This window comes from Ylistrum balloti, unplaced genomic scaffold, assembly GCF_031769215.1.
Source record: "Ylistrum balloti isolate Yb309-2 unplaced genomic scaffold, AGI_CSIRO_Ybal_v1 Utg370142, whole genome shotgun sequence".
NCBI lineage: Eukaryota > Metazoa > Mollusca > Bivalvia > Pectinida > Pectinidae > Ylistrum > Ylistrum balloti.
Window position 1 is genome coordinate 39,276 of NW_026782148.1, and position 16,539 is coordinate 55,814.

Genomic DNA, 16,539 nt, shown 5'->3' on the forward strand with positions numbered 1-16,539 from the left:
TACAGATGAATCATAATTCTCAGAGGTCTGTAGCAGCACTGCTGATTTCACAACAGTTTACAGATGAATTATAATTCTCAGAGGTCTGTATCAGCACTGCTGATTTCTCTGAAAAGAGGGTTGCTGGCTGAATGGTGTTATGTTTTATATCATTACTTCAGAGTATGCTTATGTTGAGAATTAATAATTATATTATAACCTGAAAAATCTTGAAATACTTCCAGGCTTGATCTTTGAAATTCTCTTAAGTGTACTTAGCTATAAAAATGTCAGACTTCTAGCTGTTTGATGTTATGGTATTGTCCTTAACATAATTAAATTAATTAATCAGGCCACAGTTTTTTATTTGGTTGTCTGCCAGTTGTAGGTATCTAACTATCCTGTGTGAGTTAATCAGGTGACAATACTTATACTCAGCCCAGGCAGATCTGTATGTTAGAGCCAGGAGATATGTTTTCGTCTTGTTTGATGAAACATTGACATTCATGTACCTGATCATTATGAGAAATATCACAAACTTAAAAAAGATAAATTTTTATAAAATCTTTGTTATGAATTAAAATCAAATTTTAATATTTAACAATAAATGGAGGTAGTTTCATTCACAACATACCCAAGCGTCACCTGTTAAGTTCAGTAACTTATTGGTCGACTTGTTTCGCCTCTGTGAGGCTTCATCAGGACGATGTTATGTTTCACAGTGTTCTTCTTCAGTCTAATATTTACCAGTTATAAGATTCTAGTTAGTGTCAGTTATGTGCCTGGTACTGTAACAGGATTGTATAAAAGACCAGTAAACTTGGTAACTACCTATTCACCTATCGGTAGAAATATAGGATTCAGTATCCAGTCTGTGGTAACTACATGTGTGATACAGCTAAGACTTCTGAGACTCGTCAGTGATGCCAGGATGTGGAAATCATGTTGTAGAGATAAAGAGATTGGTTCAGCTAACTGCATTATAGTCTTAAGTAATTCCCAGTAGATTAGTATTGTTTTGTGTCAGTTCTTGAAAGCCAGATATTGCGAGTTTTAGTTCCAGTGATTAGGAGAAGGTTTTCATGACTTCTCTCTAATGGCACTCATACAAACTTTATTTTCACTTGGTTATTTATGTTAGGGTTGAAAATAGATGTTAACACCCAACTGTTCCTCTATGGTAAAGTGTTAACATTATCTTATAATGAAATATACCTCAATAAGAATATAGGTCTAAGGATAATTTTGCATATCGTAAAATGTTCTGACTGTTACCTCTAGAAGATATACTTTACTTATAACAATGTGATAATGTCACTCATCAGGTATACTATAGGATATTATGGATTGTCAGAAACAGTCGTAAAATATTGGGTTGTATTGTATGGTTATAGTACATTGTATGAGACTTGTGTTAATGACTGAAGAGGCATGTACAGGTTCCTCTCGGATGATTCTATCAATGAACAATAGCCATGACCTCCTGAGACCAAATCAAGATTGTTCCACATATCGACCAATGTTAATGAAACAGACTGAAATATACCTTGTCAAGTTTTTCAGAATTTCAGTGTGTAGATGAATTTCAACGTATAGGTGAATTTCAGCGTATAGATGAATTTCAGTGTATAGATGAATTTATAGATGAATTTCAGCGTATAGGTGAATTTCAGCATATAGGTGAATTTCAGTGTATATATGAATTTCAGTGTATAGATGAATTTCAGCGTATAGATGAATTTCAGTGTGTAGATGAATTTCAGTGTATAGGTGAATTTCAGCGTATAGATGAATTTATAGATGAATTTCAGTGTATAGATGAATTTCTCGTATAGATGAATTTCAGTGTATAGATTAATTTCTCGTATAGATGAATTTCAGCATATAGGTGAATTTCAGCGTATAGGTGAATTTCAGCGTATAGATGAATTTATAGGTGAATTTCAGTGTATAGATGAATTTCAGTGTAGATGAATTTCAGTGTATAGATGAATTTCAGTCTATAGATGAATTTCAGTGTATAGATGAATTTATAGATGAATTCAGTCTATAGATGAATTTCAGTGTATAGATGAATTTCAGTGTATAGATATATAGTTGACTACTGAATCTACATCAGTGTCTTATGTCACACAACTCTAGACTTAGATTTTATTACTACTGTTTTACTTATCCCTGGTAGTGGCCAGGATTTTATTTCCAAAAGTGATTCATCTGCCATTAACACCAGTAGTATATAGGTAGTCCTATTTCTCCCATATCAAACATACATTCAGGCTTCTGTCTGCTAATATCAGTGATTAAGATCAGATGTTGAAACTTTTTTCATGGTTGTTATATGGTAAATCTTTGATATGTATTACTAGAAGAAATGAAAATACAAGGTATTTTCTGTGATGATTGTGTCTAGTTCATAGTTTGTTGGCTTCAAAGTCTGTTCAGAAATGTTGGACAAGATGTTGATGCTGTGAAGTCTGTCTGTTCTGATATATAGTTGGACAAGATATTAATACTGTGAAGTCTGTCTGTTCTGTTATGTAGTTGGACAAGATATTCATACTGTGAAGTCTTATTATGACATGTTGGACACCATATCAGAATAACAGTTATTATTTGATAGTTTACATCAGAAATAGGAATTTAGCCCTCTGTCTAATTAGACAGGGAATCACAATATGGATAAGTCATGGTATACTGAAAAATTTTCTAATTAGCAAAGTAGGTATATAGATTTATCGCCAAGCTGCTGTATTACCTTAATCTACTGGCAGGTTGGTGTCCTTGTGGCCCTAAAATATTAACCATAAATTTCCCTACTGCTCTGTCATAATATTTACATGTGTCTATGGCAGAAAACAATAGGGCAGTATCAGAGCTATTGAAGAAAAATCATGAATCTTTTGTACAACCTGGGGTGACTACATGTATCAATACAGGAGTTACTGGGCTGGAAATGTGATATTAATGGTACTTAATACAGCTGTTATGTCACTGGTACAGTTTTATGTTATAATTATAATCAACATATCTTGTGCTCTTTGTATTGTGAATCCTTTTGAAGCTTGAAAAAAAAAGCTTCCCAATGTTTTGGTCCTTGCCATAGTTTAAACCCTAAAAATGTTCACCTCTGATTTTCACCTACGATTGTGGCAGATAGTTGCAACCACTTGTTGTTATGCATGCCATCTTTTGGGTGCTATTGATGAAAAATACTTGCTTCACTGGTTAATGGCCCTAATGACCTTTTTATGTGTTGACGGGCCGTAAGACTGTAAAAGTGATAATAATGATTGTCTCTTTCAGCCAGAAAATCTTTATTTATCATGGCAGTTCTTCATTATCTCCTCGCAACGACTGCAAGGGGATAATACATTTTGTTCATAGATATGTAAATATATTTCTTTTTAGTCGTGACTCTAGCAACTTCATTTCTCAACCAATTTTTGTCAAATTTCATATATTGGTCAAGTATCACAATACCTTGAAGGAGATTGTGTTTCTGCATGCTAAAGTCAGCGTTAATGACCAATGTTACTATTTATGGAAATTTTTTTGTCATTGCTCTAGCCACTTCATTTCTCAACAGATTTTTATCAAACTTCACATGTTGGTCAAGTATCATAATACCTTAAACTAGTTGGTGTTGCTGTTAGCCAGGGTCAACGTCAAGGTCACTTACTATTTATAGCTACATGTATATATGTTACTTTATGAGGAATCTTCTTTGCACATGAGAATACAGGTATAACCCATTCATGTTTTTCTGCAATTTATCCTGTCCAGAAAATCTTCATTTATCATCATATATATTTACCCTGTTCATTTTTCCAAATGGCACTTCATATTGTTCATTAACAGTATGATATTGTTCATTTACAGTATGATATTGTCTATTTACAGTATGATATTGTCTATTTACAGTATGATATTGTATGATATTGTCTATTTACAGTATGATATTGTCTATTTACAGTATGATATTGTCTATTTACAGTATGATATTGTCTATTTACAGTATGATATTGTCTAGCATGATATTGTCTATTTACAGTATGATATTGTCTAGCATGATATTGTCTATTTAAAGTATGATATTGTCTATTTACAGTATGATATTGTCTAGCATGATATTGTCTATTTACAGTATGATATTGTCTATTTACAGTATGATATTGTCTATTTACGGTATGATATTGTCTATTTACAGTATGATATTGTCTATTTACAGTATGATATTGTCCATTTACTGTATGATATTGTCTATTTACAGTATGATATTGTCCATTTACAGTATGATATTGTATGATATTGTCTATTTACAGTATGATATTGTCTATTTACAGTATGATATTGTCTATTTACAGTATGATATTGTCCATTTACTGTATGATATTGTCTATTTACAGTATGATATTGTCTATTTACAGTATGGTATTGTCTATTTATAGTATGGTATTGTCTATTTACAGTATGGTATTGTCCATTTACAGTATGATATTGTCTATTTACAGTATGATATTGTTCATTTACTGTATGATATTGTCTATTTACAGTATGATATTGTCCATTTACAGTATGATATTGTATGATATTGTCTATTTACAGTATGATATTGTCTATTTACGGTATGATATTGTCTATTTACAGTATGATATTGTCTATTTACGGTATGATATTGTCTATTTACAGTATGATATTGTCTATTTACGGTATGATATTGTCTATTTACAGTATGATATTGTCTATTTACAGTATGATATTGTCTATTTACGGTATGATATTGTCTATTTACAGTATGGTACTGTCTATTTACAGTATGATATTGTCTATTTACAGTATGATATTGTATGATATTGTCTATTTACAGTATGATATTGTCTATTTACAGTATGGTACTGTCTATTTACAGTATGATATTGTCTATTTACAGTATGATATTGTATGATATTGTCTATTTACAGTATGATATTGTCTATTTACAGTATGATATTGTCTATTTACAGTATGATATTGTCCATTTACTGTATGATATTGTCTATTTACAGTATAATATTGTCCATTTACTGTATGATATTGTCTATTTGCAGTATGATATTGTCTATTTACAGTATGATATTGTCTATTTACAGTATGATATTGTATGATATTGTCTATTTACAGTATGATATTGTCTATTTACAGTATGATATTGTCTATTTACAGTATGATATTGTCCATTTACTGTATGATATTGTCTATTTACAGTATAATATTGTCCATTTACAGTATGATATTGTCTATTTGCAGTATGATATTGTCTATTTACAGTATGGTATTGTCTATTTACAGTATATTATTGTCTATTTACAGTATGATATTGTCCATTTACAGTATGATATTGTCTATTTACAGTATGATATTGTCTATTTACAGTATGATATTGTATGATATTGTCTATTTACAGTATGGTATTGTTCATTTACAGTATGATATTGTCTATTTACAGTATGATATTGTCTATTTACAGTATGATATTGTATGATATTGTCTATTTACAGTATGGTATTGTTCATTTACAGTATGATATTGTCTATATACAGTATGATATTGTCTATTTACAGTATGATATTGTCTATTTACAATATGGTATTGTCTATTTACAGTATGATATTGTCTATTTACAGTATGAGATTGTATGATATTGTCTATTTACAGTATGATATTGTCTATTTACAGTATGATATTGTCTATATTGTATGATATTGTCTATTTACAGTATGATATTGTATGATATTGTCTATTTACAGTATGATATTGTATGATATTGTCTATTTACAGTATGATATTGTATGATATTGTCTATTTACAGTATGGTATTGTTCATTTACAGTATGATATTGTCTATTTACAGTATGATATTGTCTATTTACAGTATGGTATTGTTCATTTACAGTATGATATTGTCTATTTACAGTATGATATTGTATGATATTGTCTATTTACAGTATGATATTGTCCATTTACAGTATGATATTGTCTATGCACAGTATGATATTGTATGATATTGTCTATGCACAGTATGATATTGTTCATTTACAGTATGATATTGTCTATTTACAGTATGGTATTGTCTATTTACAGTATGATGTTGTCTATTTACAGGATGATATTGTCTATTTACAGTATGATATTGTCCATTTACAGTATGATATTGTCTATGCACAGTATGATATTGTTCATTTACAGTATGATATTGTATGATTTTTACATATTATGTTATTACCATTGAAGAAGAATTATATAGCCAGTTGTTATCTGTCAAAGAGTTGAAAATCGCTCACCAAAACTCACAAACTGACCGGATGGTGTTGTTCAAGGGTTGCTGGTGTTGTTTTTAAATGTTTTGTCTGTTTACACTGAATGCCCTGTGTTAAGTTGATGCTAGTGTGATTTATAGACAGTTGGAAACCTATTCTTCTCAGTTGTCATGTGTTTTATAAAATTTGTTCTTTGTTTCAGTTGCGCCATGTATTCAGTGGTAAATACATCCATGTCAGTACAACCAAGACATCAGACACTGAGAGCAGCAACATGGCGGTACGTATACAGTACAGAGCTGATCATAAAGTTATCAGCTGAGACTGATCACATTGAAATGAGTAACATAATAACAAAAAATTCTTACATTAATCCAAACTTGATTGGCTATGTTTACATAGTGTGCTTCTTGTCACCTGTCCACCAACAATCTGGTCCTCCACTCATTTAGAGGAATATTTGTACATGTATTAGGAATGAATGTTCTATCGCTTCAGAATATTTCTTAGAATTACATTCTTTATTTTAACAATTCAAAACTTGAACAGGTGTTTATCATAGCGCAAAAATATTAATGACTTCAATAAATTCCGCAACTAAGTCAGATAGATAAACGTGAATAAACAAATACTGTGAGGTAAGTAAGTATTATATAACTAAATGAAATATTTATAATTTGATTGAAATTACACAGGCATACAGCTACAAAAAACAGGTCTAAATTCTACATAAAAAATACGTAAGTCACAAAAAACTCACTCTATGTTTACAACATTTTCATTTTCTTTTTTGGGCGTTTAATTCTCAGGGGAATTTTACCCGCAATCTCATAATAATAGAATATTCTAATACGATCATATGTTCCAACTTCTGTCACATCGTGAGGGTCTAGCTTACATATTCAGCTTCTCTCATATCATTGAGGGTCCAGCTATTTTGTTGAATATTCTATTTTTCTGCATTGCAGAATCTAGAAATCATTCAGGGTCTAGCTGCTTCTCTGTCTCTCTTCAATGCTGCTAATCTGGTTACTCTGAGTCACTTCAGAGTCCATTTCTTTGGTATATATAGAATTATGTTAGGACATTACATCTTGGTAAATAGAGTGAGTAGCCCCTGAAACGCCAAATCTTTTTATATCATACGTTGTAATAACTTAATAAACAGATCAGCTGTTCTTGTGGATTGTTGTTGTATATAAAATAAAAAAGAATACTTCAGTCACAAAAAACTGCTGTGGTCTATTAATTTGTCAGGCTAAATCAATATACCTGACTCACCTGTATTAAATTTAAAGTCCTGATGTTCTAATTGATGAGCCATTTAACTGAAATGTAATTCCATTGTACAGTATATATGTACACACTTTGGATTGAGATCTTTTAATATAGGTCACTTGGAACACGTTGTGATCTGTTATTGTTCAAGTATTTATCAATATCTTTGACCTGAGTGCAGCTGTGTCTTGTTGATGTATTCAATCCTTCATGTACAATTTAAACTCTCCCTATTACACTATTTATTAAATCTTTATTATACTCTTATGAAATTGCTATTATAGGATTTATCAAATACCTAATCATACTAAATATATTTTTTTTACTGTACATCTAGTATTCCTAACATACTGTTCATTCTATCTAAATTATACTAATTATCTGGTATTCCTAACATACTGTTCATTCTATCTAAATTATACTAATTATCTGGTATTCCTAACATACTGATCATTCTATCTAAATTATACTAATTATCTGATATTTCTAACATACTATTTATTCTATCTACCCGGTAAATTATACAAATTATCTAGTATTCCTAACATACTGTTCATTCTATCTAAATTATACTAATTATCTGATATTTCTAACATACTATTTATTCTATCTACCCGGTAAATTATACAAATTATCTAGTATTCCTAACATACTGTTCATTCTATCTAAATTATACTAATTATCTGATATTTCTAACATACTATTTATTCTATCTACCCGGTAAATTATACAAATTATCTAGTATTCCTAACATACTGTTCATTCTATCTAAATTATACTAATTATCTGATATTTCTAACATACTATTTATTCTATCTACCCGGTAAATTATACAAATTATCTAGTATTCCTAACATACTGTTCATTCTATCTAAATTATACTAATTATCTGATATTTCTAACATACTATTTATTCTATCTACCCGGTAAATTATACAAATTATCTAGTATTCCTAACATACTGTTCATTCTATCTAAATTATACTAATTATCTGATATTTCTAACATACTATTTATTCTATCTACCCGGTAAATTATACAAATTATCTAGTATTCCTAACATACTGTTCATTCTATCTAAATTATACTAATTATCTGATATTTCTAACATACTATTTATTCTATCTACCCGGTAAATTATACAAATTATCTAGTATTCCTAACATACTGTTCATTCTATCTAAATTATACTAATTATCTGATATTCATGACATAACATTAATTCTATCTAAATTATACTAATTATCTGGTATTTCTAACATACTATTTATTCTATCTACCCGGTAAATTATACAAATTATCTAGTATTCCTAACATACTGTTCATTCTATCTAAATTATACTAATTATCTGATATTTCTAACATACTATTTATTCTATCTACCCTGTAAATTATACAAATTATCTAGTATTCCTAACATACTGTTCATTCTATCTAAATTATACAAATTATCTAGTATTCCTAACATACTGTTCATTCTATCTAAATTATACAAATTATCTAGTATTCCTAACATACTGTTCATTCTATCTAAATTATACAAATTATCTAGTATTCCTGACATACTGTTCATTCTATCTAAAATATACAAATTATCTAGTATTCCTAACATACTGTTCATTCTATCTAAATTATACAAATTATCTAGTATTCCTAACATACTGTTCATTCTATCTAAATTATACAAATTATCTAGTATTCCTAACATACTGTTCATTCTATCTAAATTATACAAATTATCTAGTATTCCTAACATACTGTTCATTCTATCTAAATTATACTAATTATCTGATATTTCTAACATACTATTTATTCTATCTACCCGGTAAATTATACAAATTATCTAGTATTCCTAACATACTGTTCATTCTATCTAAATTATACTAATTATCTGATATTCATGACATAACATTAATTCTATCTATATTATACTAATTATCTGGTATTCCTAACATACTGTTCATTCTATCTAAATTATACAAATTATCTAGTATTCCTAACATACTGTTCATTCTATCTAAATTATACTAATTATCTGGCATTTCTAAGATACTGTTCATTCTATCTAAATTATACAAATTATCTAGTATTCCTAACATACTGTTCATTCTATCTAAATTATACAAATTATCTAGTATTCCTAACATACTGTTCATTCTATCTAAATTATACAAATTATCTAGTATTCCTAACATACTGTTCATTCTATCTAAATTATACTAATTATCTGATATTTCTAAGATACTGTTCATTCTATCTAAATTATACAAATTATCTAGTATTCCTAACATACTGTTCATTCTATCTAAATTATACAAATTATCTAGTATTCCTAACATACTGTTCATTCTATCTAAATTATACAAATTATCTAGTATTCCTAACATTCTATCTAAATTATACAAATTATCTAGTATTCCTAACATACTGTTCATTCTATCTAAATTATACAAATTATCTAGTATTCCTAACATACTGTTCATTCTATCTAAATTATACAAATTATCTAGTATTCCTAACATACTGTTCATTCTATCTAAATTATACAAATTATCTAGTATTCCTAACATACTGTTCATTCTATCTAAATTATACAAATTATCTAGTATTCCTAACATACTGTTCATTCTATCTAAATTATACAAATTATCTAGTATTCCTAACATACTGTTCATTCTATCTAAATTATACAAATTATCTAGTATTCCTAACATACTGTTCATTCTATCTAAATTATACAAATTATCTAGTATTCCTAACATACTGTTCATTCTATCTAAATTATACAAATTATCTAGTATTCCTAACATACTGTTCATTCTATCTAAATTATACAAATTATCTAGTATTCCTAACATACTGTTCATTCTATCTAAATTATACAAATTATCTAGTATTCCTAACATACTGTTCATTCTATCTAAATTATACAAATTATCTAGTATTCCTAACATACTGTTCATTCTATCTAAATTATACTAATTATCTGGCATTTCTAAGATACTGTTCATTCTATCTAAATTATACAAATTATCTAGTATTCCTAACATACTGTTCATTCTATCTAAATTATACAAATTATCTGGTATTCCTAACATACTGTTCATTCTATCTAAATTATACAAATTATCTGGTATTCCTAACATACTGTTCATTCTATCTAAATTATACTAATTATCTGGTATTCCTAACATACTGTTCATTCTATCTAAATTATACTAATTATCTGGTATTTCTAACATACTGTTCATTCTATCTAAATTATACAAATTATCTAGTATTCCTAACATACTGTTCATTCTATCTAAATTATACTAATTATCTGATATTCATGACATAACATTAATTCTATCTAAATTATACTTATTATCTGGTATTCCTAACATACTGTTCATTCTATCTAAATTATACTAATTATCTGGTATTTCTAACATACTGTTCATTCTATATAAATTATACAAATTATCTAGTATTCCTAACATACTGTTCATTCTATCTAAATTATACTAATTATCTGATATTCCTAACATACTATTCATTCTATCTAAATTATGCTATTTATCATATGCCTATGAAGCTGTTATCCTATCCTTATTATACTATTTATCAAATCCCACTGTCAGGCAAAATATAACACAGTAATGGTTATAGCCTATTGTCACACCCTTTGGATTACTATTCCCTTTAAGGTGGTAAATTTTGCAATGTAAATACTGTTTTATAATTGTTTTCATATCTATGAGGAAAAAAAAACAATGGTTAAAATTGAAGGCAGTTGCACAGAATATTAAGACTACCAGTCAACATTACTGGAGGCTCCCCCTGTGTACTGACATGATTAAGACATGACTTTATACAGCTAGTCAGAGATAACATCACAGTAGAGCAGGGTACACAAGGATCGACGGGGTACTCAGGGTACTCGGTGTATATACAGATTCTATCAAGGGGTATTTGGCACCATCAATAAAAATCATCAAGACCTCCTGACATTGGATAGATTTTTTGAGGCCAGGCAACAAAACTGTTTGTTTATCAAATTAATGAATAGCATGATAAACACAACATTGAATTGTAACTGTAAAGTTTCATATTCATACTAAAGGGACCCTCAAAATGTTCATGCTTGTTTTTTTTATTTTAAAAAAGTTTCACCTATTAGTTAGTTAGTTAAAAAACCCCTATTCTGCCAGGTACATTTAACATACACAGTTATCATTAGTACCAGGGTATTATTATAGAATTATTTTGTTTTTGTTTCTCACTTTTATATGGAGATTTTGATGTTTTGTTCTCAGGAATTTTAAAAATTGAAAATATTTATTGCAGTTACATAAAAACACTAATTAATATTGGTGAATGAATTGTTTTTGAGATCTTAAATTGTAAGTTTTGTACACTAGATTATATATCTAGCTTGATCTCAGAAGTGTGTTAATTTAGGGGTTGTAAGATATGTAGGATTTTGAACCTGTTTCTATTAGCAAAGTCAAACAAATCTTTATTGAATTTTCGTTAGCAATATATGTAAAGCTGGTTATCCATATGAATAGATTTTTGTGTGTGATACACATTTTGCTATTGTTTAAGGTATATTACCTTTCCCTATTGAAATGAGTGAATATTTTTTTTTATTTGGTTTGCCAGTACTGTTAAATACATATAATGAATATCATTTTATTTTCACCAAGATGCAAAAGAGAACATTCCAACCTCATTAATCAAGCGGCTTGATTTTTATAAATTTGTTAAATTATAAACACTGTCTGTGTATAAAGAGACAGTCAGACTATAAGACTGGTGGGTCGATCGATGGATCCTATCTGGGTGTATAGATATCATAGTTAATACATGCATGTATTCATTTCATTTGGCCTCAGGTTTGGTAACTAAAACAGTTGTACACAAACTATTCTGTTGACGGTAATAGAGTCATTGTTTTACCATCCAGGGAGAAGTTTATAAATGTAGTTAGCAATGACATTCAGTATTATCTCTGTGTACAAGTCTGGTATATCAGATATTATCATCCTTGATATCAAAACCTCATATTGTTTTCTTATCACGTGTAAAACTATAATTAATTTTTGTAATATTGATATAAATTTGTTGATTAATTTCAGTCCCCCACCTGGAACAATAGGAGGGGGAGAGGGGGAGCGGTATAGTTTTGTGTTCTGTCCATCAGTCCTTCCTTCTATCCTTCAGCTATCTTGTCTGATATACTACTTGTCCCTAAATCTTCATAATTTGGATATGAGTTAACCTTTATCATTTTGTACAAAAAGGAGTATAAGGTGAAATTGTCAGTTAAGAAGAATTTTGATATGCCAAGGTAGGGGTAATAGTTCTACTTAATTTCCCAAATTAAATGTTGACTACATTTGGAATATATAGAGTGGAACTTTTCAAACTGACCATGCATGGGACATAAATATTTGGCAAGTTTAGAGAGGGTTCAGTTTACAGACTACGATATATCAGGACTGATTCCTTTCTGTATATATAACATTAACCATTCTGATTGCCTTCAGCGTTTACACTGCACTGTCCAACTGTATTCAGAAAAAAATTGAAATTATAGAGTAAAAATATTTTGGTAAAGTGATACAAAATGTGTGACTTTACTAGAAAAAAAATCTGCACACATTGCCCTTCATTCTTGGAACTAATGTTACATATTGCCAGGCCCAGCCCCAGTTGGAAGATTGACTTGTCTGAAAAAGTTTTCATTTTGTACATTGCCATTTTGTTTAGTTTCAATTGGTGATTGGTTTTGAGAAGGATCAGTTTGGGGAAATTGCACTGTATAAGTATTTAAACAAGAAAGTACTAAACACCTACCAAATAAGTAATGGTAATCACTAAAAGTGCTGGGATTAGGACTAAGTGTTGTAAATATTTAGTAATTTGTGTCTGTCTTTGTAATGGTAATCACCAAAAGTGCTGGGATTAGGACTAAGTGTTGTAAATATTTAGTAATTTGTGTCTGTCTTTGTAATGGTAATCACCAAAAGTGCTGGGATTAGGACTCTTTGTAATGGTAATCACCAAAAGTGCTGGGATTAGGACTAAGTGTTGTAAATATTTAGTAATTTGTGGCTGTCTTTGTAATGGTAATCACTAAAAGTGCTGGGATTAGGACTAAGTGTTGTAAATATTAAGTAATTTGTGTCTGTCTTTGTAATGGTAATCACTAAAAGTGCTGGGATTAGGACTTAGTGTTGTAAATATTTAGTAATTTGTGGCTGTCTTTGTAATGGTAATCACTAAAAGTGCTGGGATTAGGACTTAGTGTTGTAAATATTAAGTAATTTGTGGCTGTCTTTGTAATGGTAATCACTAAAAGTGCTGGGATTAGGACTTAGTGTTGTAAATATTAAGTAATTTGTGGCTGTCTTTGTAATGGTAATCACTAAAAGTGCTGGGATTCCAAACCATTAGGTCTAAGTGTTGTAAATATTTAGTATTTTTGTGACTGTCTTTGTGTCTTTGTTGTGTTGAAGATATCCAAACATTTTGTGTTATTTTGAAATAAGGTATCCTAGAATTTTGCCATGTTTTAGCCATCAAGCTAAAATTCCCTTGATTGAGATTTAGACTGTATAATTGTTTCATAAACTCCATATGCCACTTAAGATATCACTCTATATTTTGCATCCATGTATATTCCAGGTTGAACTTATTCCCGTTAATGCAAAGCATGCTCAGTTCCGTATTATGCCCCGATACAAGGTCAAAGCCGAAGGTGACATGGTAAGTTGTATGAAATGAACTGTAAAGTAACGGTCAACTTTTTCTGTTTTTAAATTTTATGAAAGTATTTCTTAAGGCTATGAATGAAATATATTGTATGAAAATGAAACTTTCATACCATGGTCAGTACTGAATAATAATAATTTCTTAATTAAATCAAAATGTTTTTTTGATGGTACATCATAAGCAACAAACAATTGTAACTATTATTATGAATGAATTCATGCAGTCACATAATTTATTGGTCATGTCCTGAGTTCAGGGTATGAATAGATGACTTGGTATCCATGATCAGCTCTTGTGAATTAATATAAAGATGAATTATAAAAAACATGGGTTTAACATTATGTTTTTGAAGATGAATGCATATTATAATCAATAACCATTGCTGTATTTTCCACAGGTCCAAGTGGAAGACCAGATCATGTTTGAAAGTGTCAAGTCAGCTGGATCCTTTCTCCATTGTAGCAAATACTTTTTTCCTGGCCACTCCGTCTACTGTGATAGGTACATAAAAATGTAGATGGTAGACATTGTGAATACCATAGATTCAGAGTAAACATTCTTCTTTCCCTGGGTATCGTCTCCATTTCGCATTGAATTATACCTGTATACCATGCAGCATTAGTGTAAAAGCTTGAGATTCTTTTTGCATTTGTTTATAACTTTTAAGACATGATCTTGAGCTCTAACTTGATTTATTTAAGATCGTTATTGGCTTGTTGATAAGCAAGGACTTAGCACTGGTAAAGAATGACATAGTCTGTAATTATATTTTTATGATTAATCGACAGTCACGAGTTGAACCTGTCTGTCCAGACAACCGGGTTTGTGGTGTACCGTAAATACAAACCTATGGTAGAGGAGGAGGACAGACTCAAGGTTAGTTTAACCTAATACCCTGCCTTATACAAACACCTGTCTTAAGCACACCTTTAAAGTGGTCCCTCAAAGTATTCAGAATACTGTATTAATCAGCATAGTGTTAGCCTAACCAGATTATATCATATACAATATCAATTCTTTGTTTCTTGTGTTGGATCAGTGAAACCTTAAGATCCAAAACAAAACTTTGGATAGGGTTGAATCTTTTGACCTATTTTGACTTTGAATTGACTCTTTCAGCCCCAGCACCCTTACCTGGTAAGTGCCTTTTGGCCAGCAGCCCCCCAAATCATTGATATGGGTCAGGGTTACACATCTATAAGCTATATGCACTGATCAGGATGTCAGTGCTGCTGGGCAAGAAACAGATTGAATATATGCATGGGACCAGGAAAATGCTTACCACCATATATGAACTATCAATTACTATTTAATAAACTGAATATTTTACTGTACTAGTTATTGAAATAATTCTAAGGATACTTTCAATTTGGATTAGCTAATTAGTTGTCGTACATTATATTGAATCTAGAAAAATATGATGGAAGGATCGTCTGAAAAATCTACATGTATTATAAGTTATTATACGTTAGAAGTATGAATTATACAAAAAGCAAGAAAAAGTGTAATTTTATCCACATTATTTTTCAAACTGTCAAGAGTTTAGGCATGATCAATCATATTTACTTGAACCTGAGTACATGAGGACACCCCTTGAAATTGCTATGGTTGTAACCAAGGTGACATTCCAGGAAATTTTGTTCTTTGTATAATTGGGAACACCAAATTAGGGAGAAAATATGATACTGTGCCACAAGTTGAATGCTTAGGAAAGGATTGTAAGTAGAATGAAGCTTTCTATGGTGTATATTACACTGATAAGGTCGAAAATAATTTCTGATACACATATGAATAATTTTTTTTTTCATGACAAAGCATAACATTTCTTTCTTCCCCTGTTGATGGGCTTTCCTGTCAGTGAACAATAATAATAATAATAATAAGTCACAATTTTGACCACTTTTGAAATAGATAAAGGGTGGGGAGGTGAAAAATATATTTATATGAGTCATTTTTCCCTTTGTACTTTGATTGTTTCAGTTTATCAACAAAAGTAAACATAGAAATACAAAGATCATGGTATTTTTTAAAGTAGAGTTCCACATTTACAAACAGACTGGTTAATTTTCATATGAAGTAAAATTATACTGCCTGTAGTTATTTCTTCACACATTTGTAATACACACAAATATACAACATTATCTTTTCCAATGCGATGAAGATTTGTGACCTTGACCCATAATACATTGTCCAGGGCTTGGGGCCACATGGCGGTTTTGACTTG

At 29.9% G+C, this 16,539-nt stretch overlaps 1 protein-coding gene across 1 annotated transcript in view; it reads left to right on the forward strand.

The window, feature by feature from the left end:
• The window catches only part of LOC132550741 (inositol 1,4,5-trisphosphate receptor type 2-like), a 72,827-nt gene that overhangs the window by 12,420 nt on the left and 43,868 nt on the right, over nt 1–16,539 (forward strand). The window contains exons 7-10 of the mRNA XM_060214832.1: nt 6,478–6,555; nt 14,229–14,309; nt 14,713–14,816; nt 15,104–15,191. Coding sequence (XP_060070815.1) covers nt 6,478–6,555; nt 14,229–14,309; nt 14,713–14,816; nt 15,104–15,191 — 351 coding nt within the window. The remainder of the gene's footprint in view (nt 1–6,477; nt 6,556–14,228; nt 14,310–14,712; nt 14,817–15,103; nt 15,192–16,539) is intronic.